Source organism: Etheostoma spectabile, chromosome 24, assembly GCF_008692095.1.
Source record: "Etheostoma spectabile isolate EspeVRDwgs_2016 chromosome 24, UIUC_Espe_1.0, whole genome shotgun sequence".
Classification (NCBI taxonomy): Eukaryota; Metazoa; Chordata; class Actinopteri; order Perciformes; family Percidae; genus Etheostoma; species Etheostoma spectabile.
This window is the reverse complement of record NC_045756.1, coordinates 11990063-12005909: the sequence shown is the minus strand read 5'-3', so window position 1 is coordinate 12005909 and position 15847 is coordinate 11990063. Positions and strand designations below refer to the sequence as shown.

The 15847-nt window shown below is 43.8% G+C and overlaps 1 protein-coding gene across 1 annotated transcript in view; it reads left to right on the top strand.

The window, feature by feature from the left end:
- LOC116674116 (Krueppel-like factor 7) overlaps positions 1 to 14675 on the top strand; it is a 34835-nt gene extending 20160 nt beyond the window's left edge. Inside the window, exons 2-4 of the mRNA XM_032506615.1 lie at positions 201 to 822; positions 7105 to 7228; positions 10511 to 14675. Coding sequence (XP_032362506.1) covers positions 201 to 822; positions 7105 to 7228; positions 10511 to 10562 — 798 coding nt within the window. The 3' untranslated portion in view covers positions 10563 to 14675. The remainder of the gene's footprint in view (positions 1 to 200; positions 823 to 7104; positions 7229 to 10510) is intronic.
- The last annotated feature ends 1172 nt before the right edge of the window (positions 14676 to 15847 follow it).

Sequence of the window (15847 nt, the reverse complement as noted above, 5' to 3'; positions counted from 1 at the left end):
CTTTCATGGTGAGTGGATGGCACCATGCAGATTTTCTTTCCGCGGTGTGTAAAGGCAAATTGTATGACTATTGAAATTGTCAAGTGGGATTTGGTAGTGAGGATGGGAATTTTCAGTGCAGATGCCTGGCTGTGGAAACTTACCTGAAAAAGGTCTAAATCTGAGTCTTTCCTCCCTCTTTCTTTCTTTCTTTCTTATAGACCTGCCTGGAATTGGAGCGCTATCTGCAGACGGAGCCCAAGCGTCTGTCGGAGCTCTTTGACCAAGACCTGGATGGCCTTCTAACCCCGGCCTACCTAAAGGAGGACGGCGAGGAAGAGCTGACAGACGTCCTGCTCCCCAGCCTGCCCAGCCTCCCTGATCCCCCGAGCCCGCCTCCAGTTATCCTCTGCCCAACACGGAAGAGTTTCCCCTCCACCGGGGGAATGAAAAGAGACATCAAACCTAAGGGGCTGGAAAACGTAGAAGGGATGGAAGGGGTCCACCAGGCCCAGCTGAGCGCCGTCACCTCCCTGACGCCCCCATCGTCGCCAGAACTGGGCCGGCACCTCGTCAAACCCAACCAGACACTGACGGCCTCGGCTGATGGGACGCTTACCCTGAAACTGGTGGCCAGGAAGGTGGGGCTCAGTGCGGCTCGGCTGGTGGCGGCGCACGCACTCCCTGTCCGGATGAAGGACGAAGAGGAGGGCGCGGCGTGTGTTATCAGCGTGGGGGAGCTACCGGAGAACAAGAAGAGGATCCACCGTTGTCAATTCAACGGCTGCAGGAAGGTGTACACCAAGAGCTCCCACCTAAAGGCCCATCAGAGGACACACACAGGTGAGAATTGGTCATAACCTTTGTAGATTATCTTTAAAATGTAGTTTTAGCAGAAAATGTTCTATTAGTAGTCTGACTGAAAAAAGCAACCGTAGTAGAGATGAAATACTTCTTAGTTATTTTGGGTTTGCAAGCACAAGAGTTTCTTTGTCAAATCAATCAATAATTCTAATGTTTCCGTTTGCATGCTCAGCACAAAAGAAAACAATTCACAGCCTTTTCAAGGCAAAGTCAAAAGTCATTTATCTTAAGACTGGTTCAATATAATCATTTGCCCACACGGCTCACATTAATAGACATTATTTTGCGCACGCCTGCATATGGTTAGACGATGTTCAGACTTTACATAATGTGTACACTGTATAGTTTGTGATTATGAGCATGTTAGTTTGTGCACTTTTAAGGTATAATGTTAGTAAGGGGTCCCACTAAACTTTCAGCCAGGCAGCTCTCTTACCAGAAGTAGCCACTTGACACACCTGCAGGTAATACCCTTGATTGACACTCATTGTTGGTGGCAGGCTAAAAAGACTGAATCTTGAAGCTGAATAAGTAGTGCAAATTGTCTCTATAGAAACAGAAAGGGCTTGATAATAATTTGGATGTGCTGTGCTGTTTCCTTGAAATCATAGACTCTATTTGGCATGTATACTGCATGGGACAATTTGCTTCTGGATAATTACTTTGGTTCTCTGAGGGGAAATAAACATTTTTCAACAAGAGACATTAAATGCGGGCTGTTTTCAATGTATCTACATCTATCTATCTGTATTTGAGCACTACATCCATCCATCCATCTATCCTTCCAGTCAGCCATCTTTATGGATTCCTAGATAACCCGACTTGAGATAATTGAGGGAAATCCCCATGCTTAGAAGAAGTAGAAAATGCACAAAAAACATAAAACAGTAATCATAGAAGTGGATTAAACCCACCCTTGTGGGCACATAAAAATATCACCATGTAATGTGATAATTTAAGAAAACCCACTTCTCTTATCCCACTCGTTCTACCTAAGCACTTACTGTGCCAAAACCAGGACGGGTCCTCCTTGTCAAGGTTCTTCTGAAGAAGGGAGGGTTCAGGAGCTATAACTCTCCCCCTCTTCCATCTCAATCCGAAACCACTCAGACCCCTGTCGGGGAGCTGTCCTCCATCTGAGTAACTGCACAGTGATGGATGGATTGACCTGGATAGGCTGCCATTTCCCCGGTTTATTTCAAGCCCTCCCGTCCTCTGTGCGTACTCTACTGTAAGTCTAGGTCAGTGGCTCTCAATCTGAGTTGGACACTGTCCGATTTTGCCGTCGTAGTAACAGAAGGACTTTATAACCAGGAAAATAAGTTACAAATATAATGGTATAATCGGAGGAGGCAGGTCATGAGGGGTACCATCTGTGTGTTTACTCCAGTAATGAGAGGAAAGGGAAATTTGGCATGTGCGCTTGCCGTTATTAATTAGCGGGGTTGGGGTTCAGTTCTCTTTGCCTTCAGGTCTCGTTCACACCAAACATCACATTAGTGTTGTTCTCAGTGTTTTGTTTGGAAAGGTGTGAACAATGTATTTCGAAATGTGGTGAAAAAAATTGGCACGCAATCACTGTAAATGTCGGGCTCTACCCCCCACTAAGAAAGTAGTTCAGGGGAATAATAAGATTGACAAATGAAATATATTGTGAACCGCAGTCTGGACTCGTTCTAATATGTGGCTGTTTTAACCCGTGACGATACATCCAAGAACGTCCATCATGCTTTAATAGAGTTACAAGGACTCTAATTAAATTTCCTTGCTATCCACCATCTAAATCCCCAAACTTAATGGTTGACTGACCACTATAGCTGTCCAACTCAGAAGCCACACACAACTTGTACACAAGCTCCGGCTCGCTTGGATTTTCAGGGGTGTGAATGTGAATTTAGTCATCTTGTCAATGACTACGTGTTTATAAGGAAGACAACACGCTGTATGTGTGATCACACCCGCGCCGGCACACGCCACAGGTTTAGGCATCAGCCTGACTGGAACAAAGGGCACAGACACGCGATCATTGATTTCCCCAGTGTGGCGCGTCTACAGCCCATGTGCTTAAACTCCATGCCAACTGGGCCAGCTCTGGGAGACCAGTGCTGTCCAGTCTCAATTACCTTAGGACGCCAAAACAAATAAATCAGACATGTGTAGATCATCTTAAGTGTCCCTTAGTCAGATGTGTCCTCATATTGCACATTTAGTCCGACCTACAGTTCTTTCTCTATCCCGTTAATTGTTGAAATAAAATTGAAATGACTATGATTTGATGACACACAATATTATTACATATGGCACCATGAAGGGCTCAGTTTCTTAAAGAACCCCTCCCCCGTTGAGCTTTTCCTTTTCACTTTAGGTGCTTTGGATAAAAGCATCCCACCCAAAGAACATCTGTCTTCTCATTCAAACCAGGAACGTAGAATGACAAAGGAGGGAAAATGTCGACATAAGATGACACAAAGAAAACACACAAAAAAAAAAAAGACCGAAGAAGAGGAGATTGTGACGTGGAGTGAAACAAAGAGTAGATGAAGACAGAAGACAGGAATAGGGGGGGGAGGTACAGTAGAGCGACCCTCTTCAGAAAGACAGCAGTGCCACAGGCTCCCCCATTCACTGAGCCATTATCCTGACAAGTTTAAAGATGTCATTACTCAAATCCTCTTTTTCTTAGTTGTTATTTCCATAAATTACCGACTGAGAAAAGGCGACGATTTAATCTGGAATAAGACGGGCTGAGTTGAAATGACAGTGCCCTGTAGAGCTTTTTGTGAATAGGCTTATGGCAGATAAGAAATGGTACAATTAGATTTTGGGTAGGGTGAGGGAACGGGTAAAACACGAGGACTGTTAGGTTCTTCTGCTCTCTCTCTCTCTTTCTTTCTCTCTCTCTCTTCTCTCTCTCTCTCTCTCTCTCTCTCTCTCTCTCTCTCCTCTCACTCTCTCTTTAGTTCTCTCCTTATTTTGCTCAGTCTTCTTTTACCATTTCTCTGCATATGCTTCTCACTCTCACTCTTATATTATTGCGCTGCCTCTTTGCCACTCTCTTTTTAGACTGAGGCCAACAATTTGAGGAAAATATCCAAATGCAATATAATGTTTAGGGCTCCATATATTTTGTCCAGGTGTCCAAATACTTTAGGCCACGTAGTGTGTGTTGTTTCTACATAAATAATGCCAGATAAAACAATACTTTTGCTTGATGAAGTCAAGGACTAACTTTTGGCTGGTTCTCTATAGAAAAATGAACCAATTTAGCCCACATTTAGAAATATACTGTATTCTATTAGTAGCATACTTGGAATTACTCAGTCTTCATGACATTTATGACAGCAATTATGTTTATCGATAGTTGATGGCAATAACTTTAAACTAACAACGTTCATCTTTCAGCTCTAGTTTTTCATCATCCTCATGCTTTGCTTCTCCATCAGTTCCCCCATCTATCATCCTTCTCTCTTAACCTCTTTCTCTCTTCCTCTCCCTGTCGCCCATCTCCAAGCCTGCAGTGCTAGTAGTGGGCAGGAGCCTGTAAAGCGTTCTCCAAGAGCCTCTCTAATGACCTCTGAGACCCGGGTGCCCCGCTTCAGCCCTAGCTAATGGAGGGAATGCAATTAACTTCAACACTGGCACCTGAGAGGCTGGAGTGAGCGTGTGTGTTTGTGTGTGTATGTGTGTGTGTGTGTGTGAGTGTGTAAAAGAGAGAGCTTTCGGAAGTAACAGATTACACATAATGGGATTACAGTGACTCAGGAAACACCCAGTTATCAGATTACGGATGACAAATATGTGATTGCTTATTTGATTACCCCCAAAAAAGAAATATATTTTCAACAGGGAAAAAGCATTTTTATTGCGCATCATTTTTGAAATGAAATGAGTGAATGGTCTCTGCTAATGGGGATTTTTATGAAATAATTCAGAATAATTCACGGTTTTCAACAACAGCACCATCCACAATCCTGATTCTTTAAATTAGAAGAAATAATCCACTTAGCTTCATAATCTACATTATATGTTTTACAGGCAAAGTAATCCAAAAGTAGCAGAGCATAATCAGATTATGTTGCTGAGTTGGGGCTAATCCAGTGGATTAGGTTACTGATTGCCATTTAGAATTGCCAATCAGCCCGACTGTTTGTAACATTGTATTTAAAAAAGTAGCCTTTCCCGTGCAGTTTGTGTGTGAACGTGTACCTGCTCTACTTGCTTGTTTGGACGAGGGCATTTTGAGGGAGAGGAAGAGGAGGTGGGGGGGGGGGGCTCTGTTGCTAGGCAACAGGGGGGGCAGCGTATCGTTGGTGGAGTCGGTAGCTGAGTGGTTATGTACTGCTGCAGGCTCTGGTCTCTTAGTGCCTTCCCTTCCCTCTCCTCCTCCTGCACCATCACCACTTCTACCACCATCACCACCACCCTTACCACGCTCCTCCCTCCCCCACCTTGCCCTGTACAGCTCTACAGTTATCGTCGCTAGGCAACTGCCTCCGTGCTCTGCCAGCATGCTCGGTAATTGGCCAGTGGCATGGCGGCGTGCCGTTGCCAGATCCAGCCAGCTGCACTGACTACTGCCTCCTCATGTTTCAGCGCACCCCCCTCCTCTCTCTCACACACACACACACACACACACACACACACACACACACACACGTATACATACACCCTGCCCCCTCGCTCCCGTTGCTAGGCAACACATTCAGGCATCCCTACCTCCAGGGAATTTCATTGGCCAGAGTGGGGTGGCCCAGACCTGCTGCTCTGGGTGTTTCATGATGGGGACCTGCATGGGACGGGGCTAATTTCTGGGTCTCTAAACCAAAAGCACTTAAATTCCAGAAATGCTTTAGTTTCATAGTTTACCTGCCAGAATTATTAATTTGTCTAAGATTAATTCATTTTATACATCATGGTAGAGTTTGTTTTCAATTAAAGGGGGGATAAGTTGAAATTAATCATAATTGATTAAGTGTTCTCAATTTGTATTCATTAGCTGGGATATTTTTTTGGTTCCATTTCATGGATGCCTATAATGGAGGCCAATCTTTTCTCACGTGTTCATTTATCACCTCATCACAGCTGTAACCTAAGGCGCCTCCGTTTCTTACCATCAAAACGCACATGACTCCTGTCAATGGGCCACTCTGTAACATGGCTGCTCGCTGAGGATGTCTGATAGAAAGTGTCTGAGTAGGTCATATGCTCAGGATTGCATTTTAGGGGACAACTTTGCATTGAAATTGCAGTTAATGTTAGGGGCATTTAGCACGCTGAAAAGAAATACTGTATCGATTATTGATTTTTTTTTTGCCTTCTGCCCCATGAACAAATCTTTGTGCAATCAGTGAATTTCCATAACAGCTGGTACAGATAATGGCACCGAACCACTGTCTTTAAACAAGCCCTCCTCTCAATCTAGACTCTACACAAAGCAGTTGATCCATTGATTGTGTCCCCTTTGATAATCAAATTCAACAAATTAAGCCTGTTTTTGTTCCGAAGCCACTCAAGCAGAGCTGGTCAGTGTGTCAGTGTGTCTGTATTCAACCATGAGCCACCAGTCCAGATGGGAAGTGACTGATGCAGGTGACATCTTTTGGAGCTGGACGCAGCTGGCAGATTGCGGGTTCCTTGCCATTATGGCGTGTGACTGGCCTAATTATCACTCCCCCCCCCCCCCCTCCCCTGCCGGCATATCTGCAGCCTCTTCTGCCTTAATCCACTTCTGCAGCACTTCTCTCCTACTCCACTTTTCCTTCTCCTAGTCTCATCTCACCTCCTCTTCTCACTCTCTCATCCACCTTGCTCTAATCCCCCCACCCACCCCCCACCCACCCCTCCCAATCCCTCATCCCTCTCCACTTCTCTCGCTCTACTTCTCTCTACCCTCTACTCCTCTTCTGCATGTTCAGCAAGATTGGGGACCAGTGGGAGCTTCTCCATCTCAGTGTTAAACTCTCTTTTCAGACCCTAAAAAAAAGGAGAGAAAAAGTAGAAGGGACTCACAGGGATTTTTTATCAGTGAAATAGAATGCAAACTTTAAACTGCACGGGATATAATCTTTAAAAAAAAAGAACCTCTGCACATAGACCTGCAATTTGAAACACATCACCTTGAAGCAACATTTGGATCATGATCCCACAACAGCACCACAGAAGGTTTTTTTTGCATGACCACGTTAGAATGCAGTCAAGTAAGCGTGTGATTGGTGGATAAGCGATGAAACAGGTGCTTATGCGTGTTCTTTCGTCCCCAAGGTGAGAAGCCGTACAAGTGCTCGTGGGAGGGCTGCGAGTGGCGATTCGCCCGGAGCGACGAGCTGACGAGGCACTACCGCAAACACACCGGCGCCAAGCCTTTTAAGTGCAACCACTGTGACAGGTCTGTCAAAACACACCTCTCCCTCCTTACCTTTCCCTTGTATGTTTTTTTTTTTTCTTCTTCTTCTATTTTCCAAAGGGTTGTTATTTTTTGTACTTCCACAACCACAGCGGGAGCTGTTTTCCCATTGTGTTTTGTACACAGTTTGGTTTAGTAAAGAAGTACTACAAGATGCTGGTAACACACCCAAATGTGTTGGGTACTGACCCAGTTTGAAAGCGTGCTGGCAGGATTACTAATGAGCGTTCCTCTGCAACACACCCAAGACCCAACCTGCTCAGTTTTTCAACGGGAATATAACCAGTGCTCATTCTGCTCTGCACCCACTCTAGGCCCTGCGCAGCATATTAATAGTGCATCTCCTCACAGGATGTCACGTGGCCTTGATTTGGAGGCTGCTTTTTTTTTAAACTCGGACAAAGGTGGAAAATGCTTGTCTTGACCATTATCACTATCACACATCCCTGGTATAGAGTAATCATTTCAACCTAACTTTGAAGGTACAACTTTGATTAATAAACATATGCTTTATAGATCAATATCAACCATTATTTGGGACTCTTTTGGGGACTTTTCTTGACTGATTTGTGGAACATTGGTGAACAATAATGATTCATTAACTATTAATAGAGTCATTTGTTACTGTGGCTTAAAAAACATTATTTGTTATTTGAAAAAGGCACCTGTTTTGGTGTGTTGGACATTTTAGAGGGAAAATGTATTTGGGGAACTTCCGCAAGCCAAAATACAGGTGTGTGTTTTTCTGTAAATAAAGCCTCAAGCTAGCCCAGGGATTGGTGAGATTTTCCTGTAAACGGGATGATTCCTGTCTGATCCCCGTGTCCCTGGGAGTGTCCTTGAGGACAGCAAACTGACCACCAGGGCAGTTTGCTCCACACAATGTACACAATCCTTCTAAAAATGGCACTTCCTGTTTACTGTCTTTCTTAGGAGAACATATCCTAATCTTTAACGGAGGAGTTACGGTCCACGGCTTAGTCCCTTTAAAGAGTCGATCCGATGTAATTTGCCTGTGACTCTGCATCTCAATTAGTCGCCCCGGCTCCTGTTTAATTATGAACCACCGCAAAATGTTAATTTGCCGTGCCGCGGTGGCAAAATCATCAAACATTCAGTGGCCATTATGAAAAGATCGGCTCGACTCAGACACAAAAATCTTTACTCCTATTTTAATTACACACCTCTGTCTGTGATCGGGCCCACGCTGACACCTCAGGGATCTCTGAGCAATATTGTCTACGGGAGCCACCACAGGGTTTAAGGCAAGGAGCCCTGGGTAAGAATGGGGGTGAAAAGTGTCATTTGGAAGTTAAAATCTATATTTTTATAAAATGCTCTACTATATATACACTTAATTTGGCATAGAGCCTCCTAAACCTGAATTTAAACCATAATTTAAAAAAAGTATTTTTTAGTAGCTTGTCCTCTAGACAAAAATAATGATTGCATGTGTTTAGCTTTTATTTAATGTTATTTTATTTGTATTTTTTGCCATATAGGCACAGTTTTGTCAATATTTAAATGAACAGGCATGGCATTGTCAGCGTAGTCAGGTCTCAGCTGGACAGACTGTAAATACAGTATCCCTTCCTCCTGGTCCCTGACTCCCCCCCCCCCCCCCCATCCCTCCTGCAGGCACATCTCTAATTTGGGCCCGCCTCTGTCATGTGTCACAAGGCACCCAACCCCTCCAGCCCAACACACACACACACACACACACCCATACACATGCACCCTGCTGAGATGAAGAAAGAGGGGAAACAGGGGAGACAGAGAAGACGGGGTGGAAGATTGAGGATGGGTGGGAGTGGGGAGCGGAGGGGAGGAAGAGACAGACCCACGGTGTGCCAGCTGGTGTCGTGCCCCCGAGTCGTGACTCATACTTTACCATCTGTCTCACCGAGCACACACACACTAACACGCACACCCTCTCGCGGTGACACACACACAAAACACCCCTGCACGTCTCCTGAGCCATTCATTAATCTCTCATGTGTTTGTTAGCGTGCACACCCTCGTGTAAGCAGAACAGTGATAGGCACACACAGATCCACATGCAGGTGTGACAGTAAGACAGATGACTGGTGGCTCATCACTGTGTACCTCCCCCCCTCTTGGCCAAACACTGATTCATCTAGACATCTTAGACAGTCGCCTCAGTCTCAGTGGAAAGAGCCAATCTGAAAGTGGTGTCAAAATACAATTCAACAGTTACAGAGCTGTTAAAGGGAGTCTGACTATTTAAAGTGCTTTTTAGTTTACCAGAGTGGCTTATTTTATTTGAGTAATGATTACCGGATTGCTTGTAAGGACTATTAACAAAATCACATGTCAAAAATGACAATTTAAGCCTCATTTTGCAAATTTGGTTGGCCTGATGTAGTTTTTCAGTTTGGCATTGACAACCAGACTTTCTGCACTTAGTTTCAGTTCCAACACATATTTCCTGGCCTTCTATCAGAAAATTTGGAAGAGCATCCAGAAAATCTAGCAATTTTGGAGCAATTGTGTAGTGTTATGTTTCTCTTTTTTTCTCTAAAACAAGTCTATTTCTTAACACACTATTCACCAGAACATGCAGCTCCAAATTACCCTAAAAGAAAGCAAGACTTTCCTTTTGAAAAGAAGTCCGCTGGGGAACAGAGCTGTGGTATTAGTTCAGCAAGCATGCAACAGAAATGCTGTTGATCTAGTAGGAGTGATAGAAAAAATAGGCCTGCCTCTTTATGTAAGCATGCATGGAATACACAAAACACCCGCTTAAAGCATACTTTTTGTCAGTTAGTGGCAATCAGGTTGAGATATATTCAACCATTTTTTAAAAGCTTTTTGAAAACAAATAGGCCTGTGCACCTCCAGAGCAATTACATTTTTTTTTAAAAGCTGTGCCGCTATGCCCAAGCAATTCTGCAAGCCTGAGAGGCTTCGATTCATCTAACTTAGCTAACATTTTACAGCACATGTTTTGCGTGCTGTTTTTTTTTTTTCCTTCATTTTTTCTCTCCCCGCCCCCTACCACACTGTTCAACAGATCCATCTGCAGGCTCTCTAGTTATTCATGGCACAGCTGAAGTCATTAGGAGTGCTGCTGAAAATGCTGATTATGAATTAGTTACACATCTACTAATTGCGTGTGCATTAGTGGATCAGCGCTCACTAGCTAACAGCAACATTTAGCTCAATCGACAAAATAAACTTCTTCCCCCTGCATTTGGTAACAGCCTAACAAGCTGTTCTCTGTTTCCCTCTCTTTGGTTGCAGGTGTTTCTCACGGTCGGATCACTTGGCGCTACACATGAAGAGGCACATCTGAGGATTTTGAGAGAGGTCAGCGGGAGTGGAAGAGAGGCGAAGAGGGTGGAGGCGGAGTGGAAGAAGGAGATGGAGCATCATCTGCAGAAAAATGACACCGCGGTTGTTAGAGAGAGCTAGCGGGATGGACTCCGAAAAACACCAGATTTGGCCATTCTCTACTGGAGGGTGGGGCATCGCATAAGGACGCTGACAACAGACAGAAACACAGACAGGCAGACAGACAGATGGATCCCAAGTGGCTCTGTCAATCTGCGCTCAACCAGTTGGTCCATGATTCCACAGTGACACGTCGTCAACTCACAAATGTCTCCCAATGTTGTCGCATGGACGTCACAGACGCTCCATCCCACCCTTCGTATGTGTCCCAGAGGGGATGTCACACACTGAATGGTGGACCACGTGCCTGCAGTTGGCAGCTCTTTGTTGTAGTCATCCTTGCAGTCTTTGCAACCGTCCCTCGATGAAACGCTTCCAAAATGTCAGCCCTGTTCACGCAGCAGTGCGCCACGTACCAGCGAGCTCACCAACGCCAAACTGGACCAGTTGTACAGTAATTTCAGTGCGCTAACAGCAGAACCCGCTGTTTGTATATTCAAGATTTCCTCTTCTTAGAATGAACCTTGCGCTGAGGAGGACAGTTGTTTTCCAGCAGTAGCCAAACAGCATCATCTCACAGGGTAAGCAAGCAAGAAAGCTTGCTTTCTCTCCTTCAAACCTGCCACAGCCTTTACAAATCGCCAAAGGGTTTATTATCTTAAACAGTATATAGGACAGATAATAATTTGTCAGTTTTTCATCTGACCTCTGTCACATCTGCCAACTGGATCCATTTATAAATCCTTCCGGTTCGATGGAGTCGGAGCACTTGTTTGAACGGAGCGTTAGATTGGATTTGTCAAAGACTTGAGGATGGGAGTGTGTTGCACTGATGTGCTGTAAAGACTGATTGAGGTCATCGAGAGGACTGGCTTGCTTTATGAACATCATTCATTGAGGGTTACTTCTGGATGAGGCTAACTAATCTACTCTGGGAAAGACTGTTTCATCTCCTACAATGTCAACTAAAAGCGAGCGAGAGATGCTTGATGGCTCCTAAGAGTGTTTTTTTTTTTTTTTTCTTTTTCCTCACCAGGATCATGGCTCTTATGAGTCGTTGTCAGGAACTGTCGCACAATTGAAACTTTGCAAAGATTTTGTAAAAAGAAAAATGCCCCAATGTCTTGAACTGGGAGACAATTCGGGACTCACCAAACGCTGGCTCCCGCACGCCGTCGAGGTGCGGACAGCCACGTGCACAAGTTGAAGCAGCTAGCCGACTGCATTAGCACACCGAAAGCAAACAAAATCACGATGTATGATAGTGGCTATATTGTTTCCCAGAAAAGATTCTCCTATGTGTTCTAAACAGACAATTGAAAAGACCGTTTTGAAGAACACAGTGGAAAGGGATGCAGCCAAAAAAACAAAGTGTCTACTGTAGATGCCTGAAATGATCTCTTTGGCCTTTTGAGAGTGATGGGCACCTAACTAGCAACAGGAGGGGGTTTGTCCTTTTCACAACACCCATACAGAATACTACCAGAGAAAAGCAGCATTCAACAGTTCTCCTAATCAGGCCCTATGCATATCCAAGAACATTCCTGCTGACTTCCTGACCATTTATGCATGTCTGAATACAGACGGCTGGACACAGAAGAACTTGTAGGAAGACAAAACTTCAATCAATTGGGTGGCTCTTCTAAGAGAAAATCAATATGAATGTATCTGTTGTAAGTCTGTACATGTTGCTAGGCCCATGAAAACACTTGGTTGGTAAGATCATACCAGACACCAATTGTGTTTATACGGTAGTTTCTCTTTTTTGCATTAGAAATTAATGGTCGGACTTGGAATAACTAGCCAGCCACGGCTGGTAGCTTTTAGCATTTGATTGGTCGTGCTGGACCAGCAGTGGGTCACAAGTGCAGATTTCCAGTGGGTGGCTGGAACGGGTTAGGGGAGAAACCGATCTGCTCAGTCAGTGAATGATAACCGTCCCATCAGCTCATGAAACTGCAGAGGAGTGAAACCCCCCCACACACGAAAACTGGAATTACCATTTGCCCTTGGTGATCTGACTCCTGTCTGACAGACGCATAAAATCTATCTTTTTGGGGAGGGGTTTAATCCGCAGATAGAAATGGATTTTAGATGATCATTGACTCAACTCAAGCGCACAACAAATCAAACAGGCAGCTTGGACAAAGTAGATGGTCAGGATTCTCACCAACGTGATTGGGAACTATGTCAAAGTGTTGATTCTTTATTTTACAAGACTTTTAATGCCTTGAGGCAGTGTGAGGTAAACAGCAATCTGTTTTTTGGCAAGAGAGGCAGCACATTGATTTCACTCCCTATATCGAAGGTGCATTTCAATTTTGGGTGTGAACACAGCGCAGCTCAATCATATCTTGACAAGATCTGTCTGTGGCTCCTGCTTCACATAAATATTGAACTAACCAGGCTCAATTTTGTATTTAACATCTAGGTGACAGACGTCATTTGCAAAGAGAGAAGGGAGTGACCACAATATAAACCGACTGATAAAAGTTTTAACTGCTGGTTTATTTTTTAAGGAGACCAAGTATAGTCACTGGCCATCCTGGTTGCAGCTATATCATCAGTGCTACTATTCTTTGTGATTGCTGGCGAAAAGTCATAGATACTGATTGGAAAATTTAGATTTGGCTTGTAGATGATGTCAAAAAAAAAAAAAAATCCAGTTGAGATGGGAATGTCCGAGTAGGTTAGCGGGCTTGTGGTTTTCCTGCTGAGCCGGCAGATAAAATGAAGAATAGCAGTTTAACCAATGGGTTAAAATTGTATCATCAATGGCAGCTCTACTCGTGTGTTTCAGTATTTCAACAGGGCGCTCTCCTGTTGAAATGAGTGGTTGTGGAATGTGTGGGAATGTGAAGCTCCGGAGTGTTTATGTTTATGACAGCTGAGGATTTTTTTGGACTGAAACGCCGAATGTGTTGTTTGTGGGACTTTAAGGAGCCAAGACACGGAAATATTCGAAATTGCGGGAAAATTCAAAAAAAAGAAAAAAAATTCAAAGATCAAAAGACTGGGATTTCAAATGTGAATGTGTTTTCTGGAAAGGTTGTTTCATGTTGTCTCGGAGGATGCGGTTAAGTTCTGTGTCATCTTAATGAATGATTGTCAATTCTGCTGTGCCTGTGTGTTCTTCGTCTGTTTGTATTTGCACTCTGAATTTTTTGGGGAAAAAAAAATCACTTGCTTATCTGATGTTTTCTGTCTTGCTTGTACACTACACTTTCACAGTACAACCTTGGGTGATGAAACACTGATCACAAAGTCTGTATAGTAGCTGTTTTCTTTTTAGCACAAATGTACACGCTACATTGATTTGCACACAAACGACATGCACGCACTCCCTGAACACACAGATTCATACAAAAACATACACACATACATGCACAAACACATCCCGAATCACACGCAAACACCTGAACGTGCTTTCAAATACACACACACACACACACTCTCTCTCTCTCCGCTCTCCCTGTGCGTATTTTCACCGTTTTTCAAGCCACCTCGTGAGAGTCAGAGATCCAGATGCAGGATTTTGCTCTCAGCAGAGGGAGGAAACGCACATTACTATGTGCGACACCACCTCTGTTTCCACTAGGTCTGAATTTCAAATCAAACGAACCCCCTTTTTCTACCAGCATTCCCTCATCGCCACCCCCGCCCCCCTCCCCCCTCTTCCATTTTCTCAGATATGATCCCTTTCAACTTCTCTCCTCTGTCCGACTCCCTCTTCCCCTCCAAATCCCTTCCTTGCTTCCCTCCTCCACCATTTTTCCTCCGTTGTCTTTCTCCTTTTCTTTTGCTGTATAAAGTGTTTCAAATTTATCATTTGTATATGATGTATGGGTACGATAATGTTCTTTATTATGGAAAAATGAGAAAGATTTATTTTTGTTACCGGTTTGTTTCATAATTCCTTTTTTAAATTGGTATTGTAATATCTCTATGCAAGGAACTGTTCGGTGAATCGTTTTTATTTAAGAATGTAATTATGTGTAATAAATGGTAGAAGCAGTTTGGCATGGAGTATATATTCACGGTTCTTGGCTCGTCTCTTAATGGCGGTTTCATCCTGCAACAATATGCACCTAATCGTCCATCTTCTCGCAGAATATTTTCTGATTTCTTATCAAGTCTCAATCACAGAGCCATTCAGTTTGCTAACAATGAGCGCCCAGAGTACATTCACGTGCCTTTTTGCTTTCATTCCCTCTGACCAGACAACTTTAAAGGACTGGCTGATATGTGTGTGATGCATTTTCGGAGTTAAATATGCAAACCAACTGGGTTTACAGTGGGCAGGAAAAAGTAATTACACCCTCCTTTTTTTTCTGATATTTGCAACCCACCCCTGTATGAATGAAAAAAAGCCTCTGATTTATCGTTCCTTTTGATCAAACGCAGGAAATGGGCCAGAATGCCTTCACTTTGCCTGAATGAACTCCCTCGTTGTCTCCCTCTGAGGGAGCTACGGCATGTTAATTACATCTGTTACCAACCAAGGTGATGACTTATCCGCTATTCCTGCCTTTTGACCATGACTAGCTGATAAAAGGGTAATCGAATAACTAATGGCTAATTAGGGAGTAATTACTCCCTGGTAAATGGCCCTATGCAGCGTATTAATTCTCCTTGGATCTGGCAGTGAGAAACTCCCATAAGGTTTTTTTGTTTCATTTAATGCTCCCTAATTGAAATGGGCACCCTCATCAAGAAGCTTACATGTATCTGTCGAAGTTAATGTTCTTTTATCTGTAATTACAGACACCCCCCATATTATCTACCTAACTACACCTACTACTTCAATCCCTCAGACACATTATGAAATTAGAAACGACGGAGTCATTTTTTTCAATAAAGGTCGCATGTCCCGTGTGCGCTTTCCGATCTTCCATTCCATGTGAGGGAAATGAGGTCGCATGGGAGTTCACAGCAGAACTAAATGACCTTGATGTGTTTCAGCAGCACATCTTCATAAATGTTAACACACATATTCACATATGCTGCATCAGGCATGTACGTCTGCAGGGAAGCTTTTTTTCTACAGCCATGCTAGCAGAAGTGAAATGCTGTGCTTAGAATTGGTGGAGCTAAATGCTAATGCTAGAATCGCACCGCTAAGGATTAAAAAATCAAATCTAGCCACACGCACGTTCCAAACTTTTCCTTTTTTTGGTTTATAGCACT